The sequence below is a fragment of the Centropristis striata genome, chromosome 2 (assembly GCF_030273125.1).
Source record: "Centropristis striata isolate RG_2023a ecotype Rhode Island chromosome 2, C.striata_1.0, whole genome shotgun sequence".
In the NCBI taxonomy this organism is placed as follows: Eukaryota; Metazoa; Chordata; class Actinopteri; order Perciformes; family Serranidae; genus Centropristis; species Centropristis striata.
In genome coordinates, this window is record NC_081518.1 from 28,281,515 (window position 1) to 28,307,216 (window position 25,702).

The window sequence follows — 25,702 nt, forward strand, 5'->3', positions numbered from 1 at the left end:
GGAAGGAGACGATTGCAAACCCCCTTTCTCACACTTTGGTCTTCTCTCTTCACCTCATCTTCAGCTTCAACACTGTGAGACATTCTCAGGTCTCCCAACCGGCTTTTCTTTTGCTCTTCTTCTCCATCCCTTCTCTACCTTTCCCTTCCTCAGATCACTTTTGTTTCTCTCCGTGCAGCAGACGGCAGAGATAGAGGATGAGTTATCTTAAGATGACTCAATACAAAGAGAATATATAGAACTCATTATCTGGGCTTTGTTCTGCACATTTGTAATAGTTAAAGCTACAAAAAAGCAACAGAACTGAGATGATTCAAAGGGATTTTTTCAAAAAATATATTTTTTGAAGTGTGGCTGTATGAGGCACTTCTCCACAGTCAGTTTATAATTGACAGTACATGGTGGTCGACACACAGGCAGCAGTACTGACACAGACGCAAAGTAATGTCACCTAAAAAATTAAAAAATATGTATATCTGTTAAGTTTTAAGCTATATTTAGAATATTTTCCTTGCCGTCAGACAAGTTAAAGTGCTCTCTTCAGACCCACCAGACTCCATTGACAAAAACAGTAATTTTACCTTGTGGAACACAGGAGTTGCTGGTCTGCCGCTGCCTCAATCTATTAGTTTGTTTGTGTTATTTTGGGAATTTGGTGAATCCAAACTAACCCTTTAAATCACAGAAGTCACATAATAACACAAACAAACTCACCAATCGAAGCAACAGTAGACCAGCGACTCCTGACAACTTAAGTTCCCTCGTCTGGGCTGTCGGACAGCAAGGTGAAGCAGTGAAAATATAGTGTACACCCTCATCCTGAGCTCTTTGTCAGTTCTCCTGCCTGCTTCTCCAAACTAATAAGTGATGAGTGTGATAAGTACCTCATACAACCTCAATCCCACCTCCTTCCTCACAGGCAGAAGTTGCATTTTGAAGCTTTTTCTTTTTTCTCCAGATACCGTATTAGAGTTCAGCTTCAGGTATTGTTGCTCCTTCACGTTGGAGAGAAATTTCAGTCACACCAGATGTTGAAATGCCTCGGATGAGTCTTGTGCACGGGGCTCAGGGTGCTCACTGTTCAGTAGCTCAACCTTAATGTAAACAGGAGCGCTTTTAAAGTAGGAAAACAAGCCTCCACTTTGGATTATAATGTATATTGATGGCTTTATACTGTCCAGCACATCGACTGTGGACCAAAAAGCTGATAAAACCCCTTTTTGCTTCTTGGTCTGTCCGCGTAAAGTTTGCTGTGTGGCACAGGAGTTTGAGTTCCCCTCCTGGTTAAAGCTGCACCTGTCGACACTCGGCGGGGATATGAAGCTGCTGTTGGAGCATCATGTAGTGAGAATCCGCTCTCCTTTTTCTGATTTATTATAAATGATCAATAATAATTGCTCTGGGCCATAACATCAACGATCAAAGTGGCAAATCACAAAAACTCTACAGCTCATAGTATTATTTTAATCATCTGCATACGTTTATCATGCTTAGAATCATGTACAGAGAGATGATGATTTATGACGCTTTGAGGAAAAATAGATTTGAAGACATATTTTTGTTCCCTGTCTCTGTGGTGTGTTCTCTGGATGTGGAAGAGACTTGTGTATTTTGTGTCTTGCTGAACTCGTGAACGATCGGGTTTACGTGTCATAGTGTGTCGAGGCGTGACGGCGAGCGCTCCGGAGCGCCGCCCACATCCCTTGTCACGACCAAATGGCGTGTGCTGACCTCAGAGTGAGTCTGAAGAGTAGAAATGTATATCGGGCTTCGGTGCGTTCTCCAAACACTAATTATTTCTAACAGACGGCTCGTCTGTGTTACGCAGTAGTGTAGCTTAAACAGGAATGTGTGTGTGTGTGAGGGCTTTCATTAAATTCATCTTCGGGGTTTTATAATAAAAAGTGACCTTTTTCAAATGCATTATTTTTATCTGTACCTCTGTTTGCTTGAGTCACATCATTACCTGCTTGTTCTTTTTTTTTAGTTTCAATAAATAAACTATGAATTATAAATTTGTTTGTGGTGTTTTATTGTCATCTTTCCTTTCACTATATTTAATGTTTTTATTGAGAGTTTTTAAGATATACAATGATGTTTTTTTTTTATAAACCTTTCAAGACATACTATATTTGGACTTTTTTCTGATAAGTATCAATAGACTATAATTGACCCATTTTAGGCATTTTCAAATTTGACCATTTTTGACAAAAGTAAAAAAAAAAAAATCATTTTTGAAAATCCCAAAATATGGTGTTTTTTTTGTGTGCTTTTTTGGACTAACAATAGTACCACATGTATCAACAGACACATTTTAAAAATTTGACAAAAATTGACATTCTATACTAATTTTTTTGAAAGCCATTTTTGGACATAGTGTTTTCCTGTAAATTCTGGCCACAATGCTCTAATATTTTAAAATTTGACCAAACTGATATTGACGCATTTTAAACATTTTAGGCATTTTAAAATTTGACCATTTTTGACAACAATTGACATGCTATAGTATGACTTTTTAAGTTCTCATTTGATAAAAAGTACATCCTAGTTTTGATGGATGTGGCATCAGAAAAGTTTCTTGATTAAATATTACAATTAACAGAAGTTGTTACAGGTGAATTCAGGATAAACAATTATATCACATTTAAATTCTATTTATGTTCAGTGGTAGATTGTGGTGGTAGATTTAAAAAAACAAACAACCCTTTTAGATATTATTCATATTCATGTATTATAAGTAAAATTAAGTATTAAGTAAAAACAACAAAATAACTATGAATGGAAAAAAAAGATCTTACATTTCAGCACTGTCATTATTCTGGTTGCACATTAGAAGCTCATTTATTTACCATTTCACATTTAACCAAAACTGTTGAAAAACATACAAAAAGCATTTCAAATGTACAACCCTGATTTTAAAAAGGTTGGGACACTTAAAAATGTAGTAAAGCAGAGTGCAAAGATGTGCAGACAAGATATGAAATGCCCAAACTGGGAAACTTTTTTTGTTAAATATATGAAGTTGAAGTTGATACATTGTGTTTTTTAATTATGTTTCACAAAGTGTCCCATTTATTATTTGGAATCTGGGTTGTAAATTTGCACACTTAAAAAAAAACAAATTAACCTTTGACTCAGATTCTTGCTTCCTTGTTTAATTTATTTCATTCATATTAATAATTATTTTAGTTTCTTTAGTTCCACACACACCGTGACCTCCAGTCTTCCCCCACCCCGTCGGCTCCAGCAGGCCTGCAGCGTAAAGACTGAGAGGGATACAACACTAGTGCAATATTATATTTATTTCTTACAGTGAATTTTGGTTGCCATACAAGAAGTCTCGAGGATTTGAGGGGGCAGGGGGAAGGAAGAGTGCAGTTACAGGAAAATTCTCTCTCTTTTCATTTCAGTAATTAGTTGACTCTATGATGATTCAGTAGCACAAAATTACAGCAACATAGAAAACATGAACACAAGTCTTTGCACAAATTACCGAAAAAACATCTTAGCCTCTATGAAGACTTAATCAAAGAATAAAATCTATTAATGAAAAAAATAAATAATTAATTAAGAAAGAAAGAAAAAAAAGAAACAGTTACCCAAATGTTGGACGATGATAAAGGTGGGAGCAGTGTTTTGAAGGGGAGTGGATGTGGGTTAGTGAGCCATGCCTGTCCTAAACACGGCCTGGTGATGCTTTTAAAGATTCCTACTACATCTACTCAGCTCTACATTTCCACAGAGAAAACTGCTTAGTGACAATGTTGATCCACGTAAAGGAACCAGCAGCCACCACTAATCTTTTTGGTGGATTTATGTATGTATACATATATATAGGTTTCATATATTTCCTACCAAGATGGCCTGCAGATATATATATTTTTTTAAATTTATACATTTTGCTTTTTTTTTTTTGTTTATACACACACTCTAGACTGAGGGGATTCAGGAGATGAGAGAAGTCTGCTCAGGCAGGTGGTGGTCGTCAGAAGATACCTGTGATTGGTGGTCACTTCATTGGCCAAAATGTCCGAAAGGGAAACTTTGGATATTTTTCAACCTGTTTTTTTATTTTCCCATGTTTTTGTGGGGAAATGTTTCTGAAAGTGGTCCAGTACTGAGAGAGAGAGAAAGAGAGCTGCAATGTAATCATCCTGTGCAACTGTACCCCGACAATGTCCGTCCAATACCAGTGTTAGTTTTTGCACTGACAGGCTACGACTGTTATTAAAATAATACCATTTCTGACAAAAATCGACATACTATTGTATGACTTTTCTTCAGTTTTTGGACATCCCATAATATGGTGTTTTTCTGTAATTTCTGGCCATATTATGCTCTAATATGTATCAACAGAGCATAATTGGACCATTTCTAGCATTTTTAGGCATTTAAAATTTGACCATTTTTGACAAAAATTGACATACTATAGTATGACTTTTTTCTGTAATGTGGACAACATACTATACTATGACTTTAAGTTTTCATTTGATAAAAAGTTCATTCTAGTTTTGGTGGATGTGGCATCAGAAAGGTTTCTTGATCAAATATTACAATCAACAGAAGTTGTTACTGGTGATTTAAGGATAAGTATTTATATTATATTACACTGGCAGGCTACAATTGTTAATATAAGTGAATGACGACATTATGGAAATGAGCCTACCAGGAGTTGATTGCAATTAAAGCTGATTATAAGAAATGTTTTGCCTGAGGAAGATCATGAAGATCAAAACGCCTCTCTAAATTAGAGAATAAACTCTCTGGAGTGGAGTGTGTTTCTCTTCCACATTGTCCAAATCAGTTAAATATTGAGCCGTGACAATTTTTTTTAATATGCTACGAAACTACGCTTTCTGTTCGCCAACACAACAAACTCTGCCCACCTCTCCAACTCTAACTTAAGTTTCCACAACAAGTCGACTGCAAGATTTCACAATGAGACTTTTCTTTGAGCGAAGCTTGCAGCAAGTTCAGGCCCGACCAAACGTAGCAAAATGTTTATTCAAAAGTAAAGTGGTGCATTGAAAACCCTGGGCATCCCATAATATGGCTTTTTTCACTTTTTTGGGGAAAAACTATACTACCACATGTATCAACAGACTATAATTGGGCCATTTAAAGCATTTTAAAATTTGACCATTTTTGACAATAATCGACATGCTGTAGTATGACATATGGTTTTTTTACTGTCATTTCTGGCCATGTTATGCTCTAATATTTATCAACAGACTATAATTGGCCCATTTGAAGCATTAGAACAGTTATCGCCCATAAAGTTGGAATGATTTTGTTTTCAGACACAATACTCTATTAGTTGTGGTTTCATTTTCTTTGTGATGTTTGGAAGAAATACACTTTATCTGTCAAGCGTAAATCACATTGTCACAATCATTATGTGGAAAGAGGTAAAAAATATTTATTTATTATTTTTAACTTAATGGACAACCGTATTTATGTCCCCTAACTGGGTTAAAAATGAGAGTAATGCACCTCTGAATCTGTTACGTATTTAAACATGTTCGACCTGTGAAATGAAGCAAAACGGTGCATATCGTATTGAAAAAAGGTTTAATTTCTTTTATCCTTTCCATAATGCTGTCAGACACCTGGACCAACAGTCTGAAGCACCTTTAGTGGACGTACACTGACGCTGATTGATGAATGATGACATCACAGCCTGTTTCTGGGCTGCTGGCTGCAGAGCTCTCTCTCAAAACTGGACCAGTTCAAAAATTGTTGTTCCTATTAGTCACTTAGACACAAAAGCATGTGAGACAGGGTTGAGGTTGAAAACAGCAAAGTGTCGCTTTGGGTCGACTACAGCAGCAGAAAGTGTTTCTACTTTAGGCAACACTTCATTAAAACACTGACAAGTGATCGCATCATGATATGTAACTTTAAAATGAGAAAAGAAAACACAACCAAGGAGATTCATTCAGAATAAATATTGCTTCTTACATAACCCATAAGTCTAATAATATCCACGTTTTTTATCTATATAGTATTTCGTTTTTTGGCAATCCACACGTCAGTGTTGAACAGATTTTGTTCAGATAACCTCTATAAAATTTCATAGAACTCTATACAAATCTTTAAAAATACTGTGCTTTTCTACCCGCTCCGACACGTCGCTGTTTGCTTTAAAATAAGTTACATGTTCAAACAGGAACAGGATTATAGCAGCATTGTCCCGTGCCAGCCTCTGTACGTACGGCTAATGTTCACAGAACACAGAGCTTGTGAATGTTTCATTTGTCTCCTCGAAGCTGCGCCTACATGAAGCTGCGGAGGGCGAGATGAAACCAAATTAAACGATATATATTTCAGACGTTGGGTTACTGTCGAGCACATATCGAACCACACGTGAGAGGTGTGCTCTGAAAGAATCTACTTTGAGATAAAACACATTTCTTTACCGAGCGTTAAACCGACAGTGGTGCAGGGACAGTGAGGAGGGGCTGTGAGCTGTTTAAGGCTTCCTCTGCAGGATGAGGGGCCAACGACACCACAAGGTGGGCTTCAGGTCAGCTCTGGCAACTAGAAATCAACCTTCATAGAATCTCTGTTTCCTCTAAACCTTTTAAATAGAGCTATACATATACTCAAATAGACATTTTTATCCTGTTAAACACTCTTATATACACATTTCAACACAAACTGTACTTCTACTTGTGACCAGCCTGTAACTCTAGCAAACACACACATTTCCAGCTTTATAAATGCTGATTTAGTTTGAAATTGGACCCTTATAATAAAGTTTAAACCCTGTCTACACCACCGGTGAGACTTGGATCAGAATCTGGGACTTGGAGGAGCTTAAAGTCCAGTAGTTCATCTGGTTTCTATCCCTGTCTAATCTCACACGGGGCTCACGCTGACCAACATCTGCCGGCTCTGTCAGGTTGTTCTCTGCTTATTTTTTGCACAGTGGTTTAGAGGGCAGGACGAGGCATGTGGACTTACGTGAACACGTAATTCGACATAAAACCCTGAAGCCACAGGATCTCCATCTGCTCTGAGAGCCGACGGGTTCACGTCATCTGGCTGAAGTCGCTCTACAAAGAGTGATTCTGCTGATTATTATTCTAATAAGAAAAGATCTCTGCAGGGGCCAGTGCCGCTGTGACGTCTGCAGCCTTCTTTACCAGGAGAAAACTCTCTCCTGAAGGCTGTTTATATTCCTTTTGACAGAATTGTACCTATAAACGGCTGTTTAGTTGAGCTCAAGTTAGCTTTAATGCCAACGAGTCTCTTTGATGTCCTCGCTCTGTTTTTTATTAACAAAGAATAATGTACAAAATGTTTAGGTAGTCATTGAGCGATATAGAAAACATCACTCCTCTGGTAAGTTTTAGCTCTTAAAATATCAACCTACAAATTTCAGTTGGAATTTCAGGTTGTTGCTTGTGAGTCATTTTTAAAATTGTTGAAAGCTTAAAAATGCCTCCGACAGGATTCAAAGTCAATAAAATGCTATCGACTGACAGCCACAAACTGACAGTTTGGAAAATACGCTTTTCATTTTCTTGGTAATAGTTGATAAGAAGTTGGATACCACTGACCATTAGCTTAGCTTAGTATAAAGACTGAAACCTCAAGATTAACCTTCCTGTTGTCCTCCGCTCAACACGGATACATTTTAAAAAGGAGCAATTGTGGTAGTGAGTTGGAATCAGGTTGACTGAGAATGTGTAACAACACATAAAGTGATGATTTATACTTTTAGCTTTTTAAACAATCAAATAAACTGGAGGATAAAAGTTGCACAGTTGCTGGGAGGATAAAACAAAGGTTAATAGTCTCTAGCCTTCTGCTAACAGCTCTGTTTGAAGCTTTCAGTCGGCTACTACTGGACACGCTCCATGACAAACTGATATAATATCCAGGAAGACGCAGACAGTGGAAGCAGCTGATCAGTCAGGAGAGATAAATGTTCGCTCAGCTATTTCACATCAAGAAAGCTAATAAGAGTATTTCCCAAAATGTCAAACTGTTCCTTTAAACAAACCTTGTAATTCTCTCTCTAAAAACCTTCGACTTGTTTGATCCGTTTGTGTCGACCTGCTGACGCTGAAGGAAGGAGATCTGACAGAATGAAGAGAAAGTAAAGTACAAAAGTAAAGAACAGCTCTAGTTTCCCTACACTGCGGCCTATATAGCAGATCCTTGGAAATAGCTAAACTGGCCTTAATGATATTTTGGGTCAACCATTGACGCGCGCACACGCACACACACATACACACAAAAGTAGAAGGAAAAGCCAAGAGGGAGCAGGACGCCCTTTACAGACAGACACGCTGGGAAAAAAGTTTCAAGGTGAGAATTTTTCTGGTCCAACGTTTGTCTGTCCGTCTTGTACCTCGTGTCCTCCCCTCGGTCTTCCTGTCTGTGATGAGGTGGACACCGGCGGGCGTGGAGTGGCGAGCAGCGTGCTACAGCAGAGCTCCTCCTCTGGTGACCACCTCGCTTTGCTCTCTCTCAGGAGAAGAAGGCCATCGCAGTAACGGTGTGTGTATACATGCTTCAGGTGTGTGAAGACAGTGTGTGTGGCACTGTGCATAAAGTGTGTGTGTGTTGTGTGTGTGTGTGTGTGTGTGTGCATGGACACGAGATATGGTTTAGTATTCATTTAAACATGTCAGCTAATGTTCTTATTTTGACACAAACAGGTGAAAAGCAAAAGAAAATGGAGTCTATCTCAAATTTTCTCTACAACCTTAGATGCACCCAGAAATATAACTCCGGTAGGACTCTAGTGAAGAAATATTATTCTCTGAACAAACTCTAGCAAAGATAGAAAAGGAGCAACGACCAGCTCAGCTGGTTTTCATGCACCCACACTGGGGTGTATGGAAAAAGTCTTCAGTATTCCAAAGCAGTTGGGTGAGCACAAGTCTTTATGTGAACAAACTTCCAGACGAGTATTTTTTCCAGCGTTTGAGTTCTTGCTCCTCCAGTTAGTTTCCGGTGGGTCCTTCGTACCGGCCCCTCCTCGATGTGACGTAGCAGCTCTTCTCTTCTCTCTCCCCCTGCGGCTCCGCCCGACATCCCGTGACCCCCTGATGCTCGGGGCGGCGGGAAGGAAGAAGAGGGCGGACAAGACCGGAGCACTGAGATGAGGGCGACGGAGGATGAGAGAGGACAAAAACAGCAAGAGGCAGCATCAGCTTGGACAAAACTTCTACCCAGTTCAACGACTTGAGATTATGTCTGATGAAGAGATCGGTAAAAGTGGTCGGTAACACCTCCCTCTCCTCGGCCCTGATTCCGCACGTCGCCACCCCGTCTCCTCGGGGCTTATCTGTCCTGCAGCAGCTTGAGGGCCCGCTCGATGTTCATGCGGTGGCCCACCCTCGTCACGCCGAGGTCTATCAGGTCCTCCTTCTGCAGCGAGGGCAGGTGGGCGCCCTCGATCTCATTGTCCAGGAAGGCGTCCCTGTGCTCGCCCAGGTTCAGGCTCTCCAGCCAGTCGGCCACGTCATGCTTGCTCCACAGCTCCATGGGTTTGGAGGCAAAGGGCTTCCCGGAGGCCGCCACCGCCTGCATCAGCGTGAGCGGCGATGGGGAGCGCGAGCTGCCACTGCCACCGCACGAGGAGCTCAGGCTGTAGCCGCCGCCGCTGCCCATGGGCGGGGTGGGCAGGCCAAAGACGTCGGTGAGGGTGGGCGACACGGAGGGTGGCAGTGAGGAGCAGGGGGTGAGGGAGGAGCCAGAGTCCGGAGGGCTGCAGGGGTGCGTCTGCGACGGGAGGCTGCTGGGAGGCGTGGAGGTCAGGGCGGCAGCCGTGGCGTTGTTACGCATTCCTGAGTCGTCTGTCGGCGGCCTAGGGACAGATACGAGGGGACAGGTCAGTCACAGCTCAACAGGTCTGCTGATCATAGACATTAAAAACTGTACAAGCAAAAACGTGAGAAGCAGATTGAGGGTCGGATATTTTTCAAAATAAGGAATAACAGAAGAGATTTTAAAGCACTTTTTCTGTGCAGGTTTCAGCCCATTAACAACAAACCATGTGTAACATCACTTTACATTTGCCAACTATTTCCCTTTTGATTTGATTTTATATCTTGAATATTGATGTTGTTTTCTTGTTTTGAACTTCTAATTTCCTTTAATCGAGATATAATCTGTTCAGAGAAACAACTCAAATGTTTTAGGGGGCAGTCCATGGATTCAGCATCTTCTCAATGCCCATATAAAGTCCCCATTGTCAAAAATAATACAATACAAATGTAATGGCATTAAACTGAATTACACAAATGAAATGAAATGAATAAATAGAGATGAAAAAATACTTCCACAAACACGAATATATATATATATTTTTTTAAATGCAGTTTTCACATTGAAAGAGGAGAAAATAAGTCCACAGGAATTGTTTCACTATCTCCGATCACATCAGCTGAAAAAACATTTATTCAGGAATAAGTCTTTTCATTTTAACTTTGCAGTTTTGTTCCTGATGTTTATTTTCATTTATTACTTGCAGAAACTTTTATTTTGCATGAGATGTAATCATCAGAGCAAACAACTAACTGCAGCTTTTTAAACCTTCATTACTTGATATTTGAGCCTCTTGGCAGCACAACCAGCTAAAAACAAACTGATTTATTATCTTAGAAAGTTAACGATGAACCTGTTCACACATCCAGCAGACACAGAATGAAATTAGCATTCATTTGGAGATGTCTAATATTCCTCTCTTTCTGTATTCGGCCAACTCCTGAGAAAGATTTCTGGCTCCCAGGCTGTTATCTGGCCGGTTGATGATTCTAAATATCTCGCTACATTTATCTTCAGCATTCTAACCATCAAGGAAGAAATACTGACCAGATTTTTTAAAAATGTTCACAACGCCTCCACTCACTAGGCAAGCTCAACAGTTTTACAGCGAGCCAAAATATTCTGGAAACTGTGTATCAGAGCAGAAAACATCCTGTCTTTAAACTGATGGAGTGGTTCAGATATCTGAAGAGGAGAGGAGGAACAGGCTGCAGAAAGAAAGCCACCAAAACCTTAGAGAATACACAAAAACTGCTCAGTAATGTGTGAGGTGAAAGTTCAACACAATGAATAATAAAAAAAAAATGTTTATATATAATTTATTTTGCTGAAAAGGCAAAATAAACATGGAGGGATGGGTGAAGAAGTAACATGCAAAAATATTAATATTTCTCCATTTTGTGCTTTTTTTTGGTCTTAAATGTAATCATTATTTTTTTTAAATTAAGACAACTTTGTTTTTTCTTACAGTAAAACTTAAAATTGATTGATTTATTTTTTGTACTTTTTTTGTATTTTTTTTTTTTTTTTTACATTTTCAGTTACCATTTACATTTATGCAGCGCAACTGCTTACAAAGATTTTAATTTTTTTTTCAAACAAAACAAAGGACTGGAAACAAAATATATATAATATAATAAAGAATATATAATAATAATAATAATAATAATAATTACTATTAAGACACTTAAATGAGTTAGTCTTCACAACAAACGTTCCTCAGCTGCCTGAAAAGCCTTTCTAAAAAACATATGGGATAACTTTAAAAAATGTGCAACAGTAATGTAAAGTCTTGTGAGATGATGATAATTATGTGTCTGAAGTGTCTTTGCATTAATCTACAGTGACACTTCAAAGTGCTGCTCCTTAAACTGAAGCTGCAGATGTTCATCACGTCTGAAGCATGATGTGACGGTGTAATGCTGCAGAGCGACCAGCAGGGGTCGTCAGAGCTGCAGCAGCTGACGGAGTGAAACAAGGACAGCTTTTCAGGTTTTAATCTCCATCCAGACATTTTTAGTTACAGTAGCATTAGTTGTTTTGTTTATGTTTGGGTATTCACTATGAGCCTGTCCGCTCTGTTAGCAGTCGTTTTATACTCATAACTTTTATTCTTTACAGCTCCATCAGAACCTTCATGTTGCAGCTGTTTTTAACACGATATCTTTCCATTAATATTAAATTTGTGATTCAACAAAAGGGATTATCATTATTGTTTTTAAGTGCATCAGAGGAACAAATTAGCTCTTTAGGCAGGACTGAGAATGTGTCCTATATGTCTGGGAATTAATTTGTTGTTTTTAAATTATATTTTATTATGGTGCACATTATTTTAGGAATTCATATGTTTTAATGTATTTTTTTGTTTTTAAAACAATATTTTACTTTTATTGATTTACTTATTTTGAATTTTCATATTCATTCATTTAATTTATTTATAGAAGCCATTTGATTTGCTGACCAAAATGTACGTTTTTTAAATAAAAATAATTAATTGTAAAAAAAACCCCCAAAAAAACAGCAACCAAGTCTTTTGTGAAGATAATAAATATAAACTAATTTCATTTTAAGATAAATCATTTACTAATAAAATAATAAATAAATATTTTAACAATTGCCGGTTTAGGCTTTATCATAATGATAATAAAAATTAAAATCTAGCCTATTTGTGTGAAAATAATATAATTTAACACAGTTAGCAAACTATTCTTTTCAATATAACATATTTTTCTTGTTAATGTTCTAACTTGCTAACTTTATTGCTATTGTCCTTTTCTGCATTAATAGAAAATGTAATCTAATGATTAAAAACTGCATTATTTAAAAATCTTTCCACACTCATTTTGACATCTAATTCAAGGGCTTGATCTTATTAAGTGAAATTAAATTAAAAGTGTCTTGATAAAGTGACATGATCAGAATTTGACTCATTACTCATCATCTCAACACAAGAAATCCTTGTTAATATTTTGGTTACAAAACAAACCAGCAGAGTTTTAATCTGATTATTACTGTATTTGAAGCTTAAATCTCTCTCAGACATTTAAAGTGTTTCCAGCCTGCAGCAGGAAGCTCTCTCCTCTCACAGTTATTAATATGTTTAATGGTTTATTACATTCATATGACCATAAAGAGTGAGTGCAGGCGTTCTCCTAATGGAAGGACGTGAACAACAACAGGAGGAGGGGAAGGTCAGCGCTCCGAGCTTTTTATAGCTTGTACAGTACAAGGAGGAACAGAAACAATAATAATAATAATACAGAAGGAACTGTTCCCTCAGCTCCCTGCAGCTACAAGGAATAAAACTGTGGACTGTATTAGGGATAGGAATAAGAATTAGGTCGACATTAAATTTTTAACCGATCTGTGTATTTTTTAATATTAATTTTATCAGAACTCACTAAACTGAAACACGCCGTTCGTTCAGTTCTGCGGCCGTACGTCAATAAGCCAATGAACGGAAAATTAAGTTGGATAAAGCTACAGTTTGCAAACTGAAAGTTGCAATAACAATTATAAAACAGAAATACAAGAGTAATAATTGGAGCAAAACTAGCTTACTGTATCAAACCCTGCTAGCATGAATTACTGAGTTTAAGATTACTGTGAAAACTAACATCATGCCTCTTTGGTGTTAAAACATTGTTAAAACACACTGAACTCCTTGGCATTATTTTTTACAGTTTAATCTCACTTGAGTTAGTTTTACAATTGACAGGATCAAGTCTCTTTTCGTCCTTTCAAAAAAAAAGAAAAAAAGCGCCTGTTATCAAAACAGGCTTTTCCACAGTGCTGTGTGTGTGTGTATATATATATATATATATATATATATATATATAATTTTGCCCATGTATGCATGTTTTTATACATACTGGAGTATATTGGAAAACATATAAAAACATTGCGATTAATCGATTCATTGATCGTTAATGTTATAGATGCTCCATTTGGCAGGTTTCTTCCAAACCCCCATCCCTAGACTGTATACATACTTTTTTAGAATAATTTAAATAATAACTTCACTTTTAAGTGAGTAAATGATATCTACAGTTGTATTGTTATTTTATAAATGAATTCTTGTCTGTAGTGATCATTGCAACAGCAGCTCTCTGCCATGGTTACAAGATAACAACTGTCCAACCTGTAAGGTAAATCTGTGGAGTTATGAGGTGATTAACAGATTTATTAGACCGGCGGTTTGTGCCACAGTTGTCCTAAATTAACAGCATTGGTAATACTAAAATCATGTTTTAGGTTTCTGTAATGGTTAATACAGCAGTATGTAGAAGATCTTTAACCCAAATTATATTTTTAATGATAAAATACAATTATTATTATTACCCATGAATTTTCCAATTAAAAAAATTAACAAAAAACTGTAAAGTACTAAAGCATGTTATTATTTCTTGATTAAATTATTAACTTGCATAAAAATCTGGCTATAAAAAGGTGAATTCACTTATAACAATAACATTTTGGTTTTAAACAAGCTTTTGAAAGATTTCTAGAATATTTATTTTTTCTCATTTTTATGCAGGCGGTCAAATACATTTGTTATCTCTTATATTTCTTGAGAATTGTTAACTCAACAGGAGGTTTAGAGGAAAAGTTCCTTCTTCTGAATGTTTCATTTTTAAGGATAAGTCTCATTATATTCTGTATTTTTCTTGCCATGTCAAAACCAAAACCAACCACTTTGTTGGACACGACTGTGTGGGAATTGAAAGCTTAAAAAAAAAAAAAAAAAAAAAAAAAAAAAATATATATATATATATATATATATATATATATATATGTACATAAATATATAGCAGAAATGTTACAATACTATCACTGTGATTTAAACTGTAGTTTAGTACAATTATTTTGTCCAGGACAGTCGTGAAGTTTCAGTAAAGTTTTGACACAATACATCTCATGCATGTTGCACTAAAATGACATATTTTTGAATTGCAAGTTATTGTTATCTAAGTTACTAAAATGAGGCGGTAATTAAAAGAAGACGAGGCAACCAAAGTGCCAATATCAAGAGCAGACACCTGTGTGAGTGAATAAGAGCACCCTTACATCACCTATATATTATAGACATTTGGAGCAGTGACACACAAGGAAGCCCCCCAGCACAACACACACAACCACACACACACCCACAGCAGTCCATGCAGAGTGAACACACCTTCCTTCAGCTCCCCTCAGGACGTGTTCCCTGCTGTTTGACTCTCCTGATAAATCGACGGCCGTATTGAGACGTGACCTGTCGCCCTGTGCGGCGGGGTGCTACGTGCAGCCTAGATCTGCTGCTCCCTGATTGTAACATATGGAACAGCCTGAGGGGAAGTGAAGGGGACCGAGGGGGGCCGTTCTGCCAGAATGGAACTGGGCCGTTGTTAAACCGAGCCAAAACTTACAATTCTGACTTCTCAACACCGGCTTCTCCATGGGATGGATGAGATGGAGACAAAACAACATGGGACGCATGATTAAAACACATGAAATGAGACAAAAGGGAGGAATGCATGAAGGGAATAAAACATGTTAATGAGCTGATGAGTCTCTGGCAGCTGTCACACGTCCCGCTCCGCTCAGGGTCACAGACTCTTGTGGATTTAATGAGTCTAATTTTCTTCATGTGTGATGATGTTAGTGAGTAAAACTTGAGCTCAGTGTGTAAAATGAGCTGCTGTGACGATAATCACAGCCTCATGAAACTTATAATAGTTCAATATCTATGCCATGTGGAGCCCCATATTTACCCAATATTCATGGTGTATTTGAATATTTGTGCATCTCGGGGTCCCTAAACAGTCTGTGAGCTGCATAAATCATATATGACTGGAAAGCTGAGACTCTTGTGGATTCACTGAACCCAAATGTCCAATTTTAAAAGGGTCCCTTGACCTCTGACCTCCAGATATCCAAATAAATGTGGTACTATGTGTCCCCATGAGTGTCCTCTTTACAGACATGCCCACTTTATGCTGATAACATGCAGTTTAAGGCAGAAACCTGCAGTTTTCTAATGCAAAGGTGATACTTTTGCACAAATTTGCCTCTTGCATATGAATATTTGTGCAACCTGTAAATCCCTAAACAGTCTGTGAGCTGCATAAATGGGGTCTGACTGGAAAGCTGAGACTCTTGTGGATTCAATGAGCCCAATTTCCTACATGTGTGATGATGTTAGTGAGTGAAACTTGAGCTCAGTGTATAAAATGAGCTGCTGTGACCTCTAGGATAACCACAGCCTCATGAAACTTTACAACTACAAGCAAATGAGGCTGCGATTATCCAAGAGGTCACAGCAGCTCATATTAGAGGATGGATGGCTGAGACACTCGATTCACAATAAGGGGGTTTCTCAGCAGGCAACACAACACAAGTGCTCGACAAACAATTGCCAAAATTCTTGCAAAAATCTCCAACGTCAAAAGATTTTTGATACTGAATCTCAACATTGTTTTTTCTGTGGTGGTACTCAAGGTCTTGGTCTCTCTTAACAAATGTTATGAACCCAAATATTACCACACAAACACATGAGAGGAAACAGAAGAGAGGAATGCATGAAGGGAATAAAACATGTCAATGCGCTGATGAGTCTCTGGCATCTGTCACACGTCCTGCTCTGCTCAGGGTCGCAGCGTTTTAATTGAATGTGTGTATAACTAACGGCGGGTCGGACTGGACCAAAAACAACAGCTCAAAAATACTTAACCTGCGATCTGTCGAGCACTTCTCTAATTGCCGTGCTGGTATTGTATCATCTATTAAACACTTTCTGTTACAGGAGTGGAATTGATGTGAAAACTATGTAATTGCTTATTAGACTAATTAGCACAGCGCCTCGTTTAGCTTCTCTGACCTTATTAACATTTCTTGCAGCTACCGAGAGTCACGTACAACAAAAGAGGACAGTGAGCGTCTGTCAGGCGGCTGACAGCAAACCACATCACTTCTGCTTACAGATTCTTGTTAATTGCGAACAGCGTTTAGAGAGATTCTTTTACTTGGACAGACATCAAGTAAAAAGTATCAGTCATGTCCACACATAGTAAAAGTAATCAACCACTCTGTGACAAGTTGCTCTTTTAACCGTCTGAAAACCACAAACTGCTGACAGATTTGAAAGGCATGTTTTCTTCAGAAATATTACAAACATTACAACATTTATCATCAATTATTGTCAGATTTTCACAAAGCCCCTTAACTAATGTTATGTGACGAACACTTCTGTCAGGAGAAAAAAGAATCAGGTCGCAGCATAAAATTGCGATATTCCACAAATATAACTTTATTCTAAATTCAAAAAAATTAGCCAAAAATTAACTGTCTGCACCAACAACATCGTGTTACAAACATTAAATTCTGCAAAGATCAGCGACACTGTGAAGCCATGAATGACCCATCTAAGACCAACTGTCACATTAGGAAAATTCAGTGAAACTTTGACTGAACTAGAGATTGTAAAAATGTAAATAGTTCAATATGTATACATTGAGCCCCATATTTTCCCAATATTCACGGTGTATTTGAATATTTGTGCATCCTGGGGTCCCCAAACAGTCGTGAGCTGCATAAATCGTATATGACTGGAAAGCTGAGACTCTTGTGGATTCATTGAGCCCAAATGTCCATTTTTAAAGGGGTCCCTTGACCTCCAAATATCCAATTAAATTTGGTACTATGTGTCTCCTCTTTACAGAAATGCCCACTTTATGCTGATAACATGCAGTTTAAGGCAGAAACCTGCAGTTTTCTAATGCAAAGGTGATACTTTTGCACAAATTTGCCTCTTGCATATGAATACTTGTGCATCCTGGGGTCCCCAAACAGTCTGTGAGCTGCATAAATTGGGTCTGACTGGAAAGCTGAGACTCTTGTGGAGTCAATGAGCCCAATTTTCTTCATGTGTGATGATGTTAGTGAGCGAAACTTGAGCTCAGTGTATAAAATGAGCTGCTGTGACCTCTAGGATAACCACAGCCTCATGAAACTTTAAAACCACAAACTAGAGATCTAGAGCATTCAGAGGATGGATGGCTGACACACTAGATTCACAATAAGGGGGTTTCTCAGCAGACAACACAACACAAGTGCTCAACGTACTATTGCCAAAAAATGCAATTCTTGCAAAAATCTCCAATGTATCTAAGATTTTTGATACAGAATCAATGCACTGTTTTTTTTTGTGGTGTTACTCAAGGTCTTGGTCTCTCGGTAAAAATGCTATGAACCCAAAAACTGCAACAACTTATATGACATAACTGAGCTTGAGAATTCATATATTTCCATCAGGCAGATTTATGACAATAACTTCTTGACACAATGTCTTCAGGCTCCAGCTTTCATATGGTACTCCACTTATATGTGACACCTACTGTTGACCTGCTATCTCCCCCTAAAAACACCCTGTTCCCTGATAAAAAAGACACAACTTGGTCTATGAGGCTCTCTAAGGGTTCAGTATTGGACCATGTTACGGAACAATAATCTAATTAGGACAGAAATAATACTTGAGCCAGCTGTTTTGAGGCATGAAATGGCATTTTAAAAACTAAACGATGAATAAATGTATCCAGTATATAAGCAACCTATTAATTAACAATGAAAACAATCAAATAATGTGTTGCAGCACAAAAAGAGATTTAAAACTTGTATGTACAAGTACAAGTACAGTGATGTGGTCATTGAGTGCAGTGGAAGTTTCAGGATCCAGCAGCACAGAGTCAGCCCCCTCAATCACACACACACACACACACACACACACACACACACACACACACACACACACACACACACACACACACACACAGTCAGTAATGTTAGCACGTGTCCCTCGCTGGCCCTCATCTCTCTCTCCGTCAGCTGAGCAGGTTGGGAGGAGAGGGATGCAGAGCTATAGATATCTGTGGTGGGAGACCTCGCCTTTGCCACGCCCACACATCGCATGACTCCCTGCTTCTCTCTAGCACACACTGCCTCACGCATTCAGGGTCGCACTCATTGGCATGCATGCACATGCTGCCTTTATTTATAGAAACTCAAACTCAAACACACACACTTACTTATACACACACACACACATACACACGGACTGACTCGGCTGTGCTGGGTTACATAACGGTGGCCTACTAAAGCAGCGCGGCACGTGACCTGCGTGAGATGATGTTGAACTCTGCTGAGGGTTAGGCCTGCCATCCTCTCTCTCTCTCTCTCTCTACACACACACGAACACACACACACATGTACAAACACACACCCCTCCCCTGACTCAGACTGACATCACTGCAGGCCTCAAGGCTGCTCTCATCAGCCGGTTGCTAGGCAACCCTTTCGTCCACAGGCACAACCAACGCACATTTAATCTGGGAGGCTAAGAGACAGGGATAAAAAATAAAAAAAAAGGAGAGAAAAAACCCCCACAAATGTCCAAAGGAGAAAATGTGATGTTTTAGCGGTGCTGAGGTCGATTTCTGCGTAGTGAGGAAGGAAAAAAACACAAGAGAGGAAGGAGAGGAGATTGTGCACGAAGGGAAAGGATGGCGAGAGAGAGAGAGAGAGAGAGAGAGAGAGAGAGAGAGAGAGAGAGAAAGAGAGAGAGAGGGAGAGGGAGAGGGAGAGCATGTGTGAATCTAGGCCATCTTCTGTGCATCTCTGTTGCCATCTGTTTGACAGTCACAGAAGCAGGACCACCTTTCCCCCCATACGACGAGGTGGTCCCTATCTGCTGCCTACAACCTTATCTCCTGCTCGCCGTCTGGAGACCCTCTACACCACGAGTGCAACAAGAAATCCCCTCTGAGGCTGGTTACCACAGACCTCCACGACAAACGATAGCAGAGTTTAAACACCATCTGACACGATGAGACACAAACAATCGAAAAAGACCCGATTACAAGCCGCTGATGGATGTTGGGGCAGATAGCAGCGAGGTTTGGATGTTGCAGCCACATCAGGGCACGATGACATCTGGCTGTTTGATCCCAAAGTGAGCCAGTTACTGAGGCGAACTCAGCTAATCAGACCAGTCAACATTCCTTCAAGCGACACACACAGATATAACAAGGCAGCCATGACACCGTGATGATGTGGGTGACAAGGAAAATGTAGCAAAAACTAGCTATTTTTTAAGTCTTTAAGATAAAAAAGTACTACAGACGTGATAAGCCATGCATGTAAGCCTGTCACAGTAACAACAATATCCACTGATCCAGCAAAAGTTATCAAGGTCACCAACATTTAAGTCAATGTGACGCCATAAAAACAGAGATTTCTGGAACATTTTACAACTCGGGCCAATGCTAAACTATTCTTTCACAGCATCTGAGTGAACGAACAGAAAATATAGATAAAAAAATAGATTAAAAAAAAGATTCTGAGACACATTTTGCCATTAGTTTCAAGAGTTTCACCAGGGGCGGGGCTCAAGCAGCTCCTCCACACACACACACATAAACAATTAGAAGTGCATTATCATGCTGTTATATTATCATTATATCAGCATAGCATAAACTGACTGAAAATTACGTTTATCATAATTATTTCTGGGACAATATGTCGTCCAACAGAACGTGGTTTTCTGGTACATGTAGATTGTATAATCATCTGTGGAAACGATGATGGATTTTGCCTAATGTTGACAAATAGTTTGAGATGTTTGTGCTCACACTAATGCTTCATAAAGGCACCAAATCAAAACAACAAACTGCAACATAAACTGATCTTATATCTGCAGGTTTAGCTTTGTTATCATCACCATCTACAGGTTTATTTCTAATCAAACAAACAAAAATCATCATCCACCTCCTCCTCCAACAACTACCAATATATTTTAACCTTCCCACTAATATTTAAAATCGGGCTATAAATCATGTGCTTTTCACATGACCTTTGTTTAAATGGTAATTTCAGCTAAAAATGTCAAATGTTATTGGAATTGTATCCTTCATTTACACTCAGTCACACACCAGTCTCTTAGCCATGTGTTGAAAGGTGCCTTTCAAAAACTTGAATATAAGTTTTAGTGAGCAACAGTCAGCTGTCCCTCCACTTCACTGCTCTGAGAATAATGACAGCTGAAGTGACACTGAAATTAAACTGACGGTAACCATTTTTTTACCCTGAACACAAGTTCAAAATAGTGTTCTACAATTTCTTTTAGCAGACAGAAAATGTAAACATAGTCTATTATGTTATCTATGTTTATTAAGATTTATTATATATTATTATTTTTTTTCATTAAATCACCTGTGTGTGCAAGGTAGAGCTTGGAGTAAAATCTAGACAAACTGTCTCCCTTATGATCCATCCACTCATTTTCTAACAGTCAGTGTTGTTATTAAACTGCAAAACTGATAAGAAGTGATTCTTCTCCTGGTGTTTCAGTTGCATGACCATCACCATCTGAACTGGAGCAGTGCTGATTCAGATTTGCTAATAATTTTTATCTTTATTCGTTATTCCATCATCCAAAGATTTGTCAGCAAGATTACGGAAAAACTATGAGCCAATTTTCTCAAAACAATGTGGAAGGACGCTGCATGGGTCAAGAAAGAACCCATAAAATATTAAACACAAATTATTATTTTGCAGGAGAGTTTATGGGTTTGGTGATGATCTGCTCTCTGCTCTCCAAGTGCCCTTTCAGTTTTAATCATTCTTTCTTTTACTTCTCTTCAGATTTTATACATTTTCATCACACGTTTTGAGTATAAAATGTGCTATAAAAGAATCAAGTTTGCCTTTGACTCATATTAATGTTGACTGCTCTGCAGGGTTTTGGACATTTCACCGTCTCTGTTGACACATTCGTACACAGTTTATGAGTCCAGGAGGGAAAAACACTATAAACACATCTTCTCTGGCGACTGTCATCACAACACTGACGTAAAAGACTTTTCCCCAACTGCAGATCAGATTTACAATAAACCTGACATGAGTCACATGACATTAAAACAGCATGCGAAAGGTACATATAAATCTGAGTGAAGTCATAGAGACCTTCACTCTGCAAAACAAAAAGAATCATTGCATGGCTTGGGGGGAATAAACAGTTTACTTTGGGAGCCTGCCAGCTTCATGCACCTGATACCTTCACACCATAAACTAACAGCACAAACACTTTGGAAGAAAAGATACTGTTTCACCAAAATGGAAGATGGAGACACTAAAGATGAAGCCCACAGTCACTATGAGATTAAACATGGTGATAAAATCATTAGCTGGGCTGACTCATGATGCTTTGTGCATCAATCAGTCTGCAACTTCACCAAAACACAGATCTAAACCCTCAACAACCTGCTGGCGATGTTTTCTTATAAAAAAAAAGTGTCAAAACTGCACAACTGATCAAAGGAAGAAACTGAGATCATCGTTAGAAAGAAGCTCAAAATAATGAATTTTAATAAATCATTTTATTCTACAAAAATAAGGCGTTTTCACTAACAAGATTCTGTAAAAAAAAACCCATTAAATTCTGTTGCGACACTGTGAAATCATGATCGACTGAATCACCTGTTTGGATTGTTACCACATGATTGAACAGTGTGTTATCAGTGGTTGAGTAGGTTGTTATCAGCCCATTCAATGGCCACTGAAAATAAAGCGGTTATGTTTAGTTTGAAGGATGCAGATTCCTTGCGGTTACACTACAAAACTTCTTTTCTGAGGTTAGGGCAAAAAACTTAATGGTTAGATGTTATAAAACATTGTTTAGAACGTATAAAAATAGTTTAGAACTGAAAAAATAAAGTTTAGAACGTATGAAATATAGTTTAGAATGTATAAAAAATAGTTGAGAATGTATAAAACATAGTTGAGAACGTAGGAAATATATTTTAGAACGTATAAAATATAGTTTAGAACGTATAAAATATAGTTTAGAATGTATAAAAAATAGTTTAGAAAGTATAAAATATAGTTTAGAATGTATAAAAAATAGTTTAGAAAGTATAAAATATAGTTTAGAACGCATGAAATATAATTTAGAATGTATAAAAAATAGTTGAGAACATATAAAACATAGTTTAGAATGCATAAAATATATCTTAGAATGTTTAAAACAGTTTAAAAACGTATAAAACATAATTTTAAGATATAATATAGTTTTTAAAGTATAAAAGTTTTAAACGTGTAAAACATAGTTTAAAATGTGTAAAACATGGTTTAAAATGTATAAAACTTAGTTTAGAACGTATAAAACAGTTTAAAAAGTAAAATAAATGCACATGAATTGAAATATTTCAGTCTCATACCTAGTATAATCTTAAATACTGAAACAAGGTGCAGTCACTTTCATTTTTCCTCACTAGTATTAAACTTTATGCAGCAAAGTGCTTCATATTCTAATAATCTTTTATCATCTTCTCTGTAAGATAGTTGAAGTTTATCGCTTCTATTTTTCTTGAGTGTTCAGAGGGCAGATGGCAGAAACCAACAACACAACTTAAAGCCCTGTGATGATGAGAATGAAAACACAGAGGTGGAAACAGATCTCTGACAGCAGCTGATGGAACCTACCTGTGAAGACACAGAGGACATGAAGAAAGAAGAGGTGAAGGGACTACAGGAGATGAAGATGGAGAGGCGTGAGCTGAAAATGAGATGAGTACAAGGTGTAAAAGGTCAACAGATGAAAATGAGGAAAACATGATAGTGTGAGACGTGAAGCGTGGCGGCAAGTAAACACGTCCGGCCGGACAGAGCAGCTGCTCACGGATGTCTTCCCCGGCGAGCTCTGCACCTCTCTGATGAGTGATGGGGCCGTTCATACAAAATGCATGTGGCCGCTGAATTATTGATCGGGCTTTTTATTCCCCTCTCATACTGGGAAGATGTGAGTTTAAAAAACCATGAGCTGAGCCAGTTCAGGTGCAGGGTCCATCAAAACGCTGTCCCCATTACTGTGCGTCCCGGACAACCTCAAACACGGAGACGCAGGGAATCAGTCTTGTTATATCAAATGTAGGAAAGCTTTATCCTCCCTGTTAACAAGTAAACAGTTCTCACTCTCAGGTTCATAGACTGTTATCACTCTGAGTAAACATTCACTTTAGAAACAGTGCAAATAAAATGTCAAAGAGATAAAAAGCAAAAGGATGAGCTGATTAATGTCTGCACACCTGCTGCACTATAAACAGACGATTCAACTCAAGAGAAAGGGCCATTTACACCAAGAATACCTAAGATTATAAGAAATAAATATATAGTTTTAAAAGTGTATGGTGAAGTCCAAACCACACCTATAACAAACTATAACTATAACAAATCACGGACAAACAGACTAAAGAACAATTCTTTCCCACAGCAAAACGCACCTTAAATGGACATGAATAACACATTATTTGCATCCATCGCCACTTTATCTTTTACCTTTAAACTATTTATTATTACATGTGCGTAATGTCTGAATGTCTTTTTTAAGCACCTTATAGGTATATGGGAAGCACACGTACATTTTGTTGTATATTTTTTTAATACAATGACAATAAAAGGAAATCTTGAATCTTCAACGACAGTAGGACGAGGCCATATGGCGAAAACCTCCTATCCTGATATAGGTGTATCATGATATAGCATGTTTCCTAGTAATTCAATGAACACATAGCCTATAAAAAACAACTTGAGCTTCGCTAATATATGCACGGATTACAACTTAAAGCAGCATCCATAGAAAGTCTTGACAGAGACTTCACAGTGGTTGCTGGCTTTTCTTCATTGTGATTGAAATTAAGTAGAAAAATATAAACTATAAATGTTTTTATATTGTTTAGATGATATAAAGTCATGGAAAAAATATCAGACCATTGTTTTCTTCAATTTCTTGTTCATTTTAATGCCTGGTACAACTAAAGTTTCATTTGTTCGGACAAATATATTGATAACAACAAAAATAGCCCATAATAGTTTAATTCAAGAGCTGATATCTAGATATTTTCCATGGTTTTCTTGATACGACCAAAATCACTATCAAGATTTTGTACCAGGCATTAAAATGAACAGGAATTGAAGAAAACAAGGGTGGTCTAATCATTTTTTCCATGACTGTATTGTCAAAAGCTCAGCACTAAACCACAGCTGCAAACAGGATCATTGGGATCAGTTTCAAAGTGAAGGATTGAAGCACTGACAGCCAATCAGAATCCATCAGAATAAACAGCGAGTCCGTTTAAACTCTATAAGATAATGAAAAAAAGTGTTTTTAAGTTGATTCTTATTCATATACTTCCTAATACAAATAATGATTAATAAAACCTATATCAGGAACTTTGTACCTGCTGTTTGTAAACTAACTGATGGTGTATATGAAACATGTGGTGCTCGGACACAGCTGGAGCGAAGAGCGCATGCTTGGTGCTGCTTTTTTAAAATTTTTAAAGCTTTTATAATTCGTCATGGTGGACACTTGTTATAGTTTACATTAAAGTTATAGTTCTCGGTGTGGCCGGCCCTCAATTCTTTTATCAGATCTTCAGTTAAGGTTCAATAACTGACCACAACTTCCTGACGTCTTGCTGTAACAGTGAGGTTAGCAGGTTTGGTGTCATCAAACCTGTACAGAGACTCGTGTAAGAACCTGTGCTCACCTCTGACAACCTACAAAGCTATGCTCTAGCATCTGTGATAGATTAAGATACATATACAGAAAGTGCAAGCCACAACACAGCCCTGCAGTCTCATAAACACTTCATACACACCTCAATGAGCTACAGTCATCCAGACACAATTAACAAGCCTGTCAACACAAAGCAAACCCAGAAAATAAATCACTGATGATCATGCAGTGGATCAGCCGGGAGTCTCTTTGTGATAGAAATCACATAATCTGACCTGAAATAAAACCCAAACTGCCTGAATGGCCAGATAAGTCAATGAGTAAGTGAGAAAATGTTTTATTGAATCTCTGGTGAACCAGCCCTGC

General features: G+C 38.0%; 1 protein-coding gene across 1 annotated transcript in view; it reads right to left on the bottom strand.

The window, feature by feature from the left end:
• Positions 1-3,283: 3,283 nt before the first annotated feature.
• LOC131983354 (SH3 and multiple ankyrin repeat domains protein 2-like) overlaps positions 3,284-25,702 on the bottom strand; it is a 270,915-nt gene continuing 248,496 nt past the window's right edge. Inside the window, exon 23 of the mRNA XM_059348080.1 lies at positions 3,284-9,826. Within this exon, the coding sequence (XP_059204063.1) occupies positions 9,301-9,826 (526 nt within the window). The 3' untranslated portion in view covers positions 3,284-9,300. The remainder of the gene's footprint in view (positions 9,827-25,702) is intronic.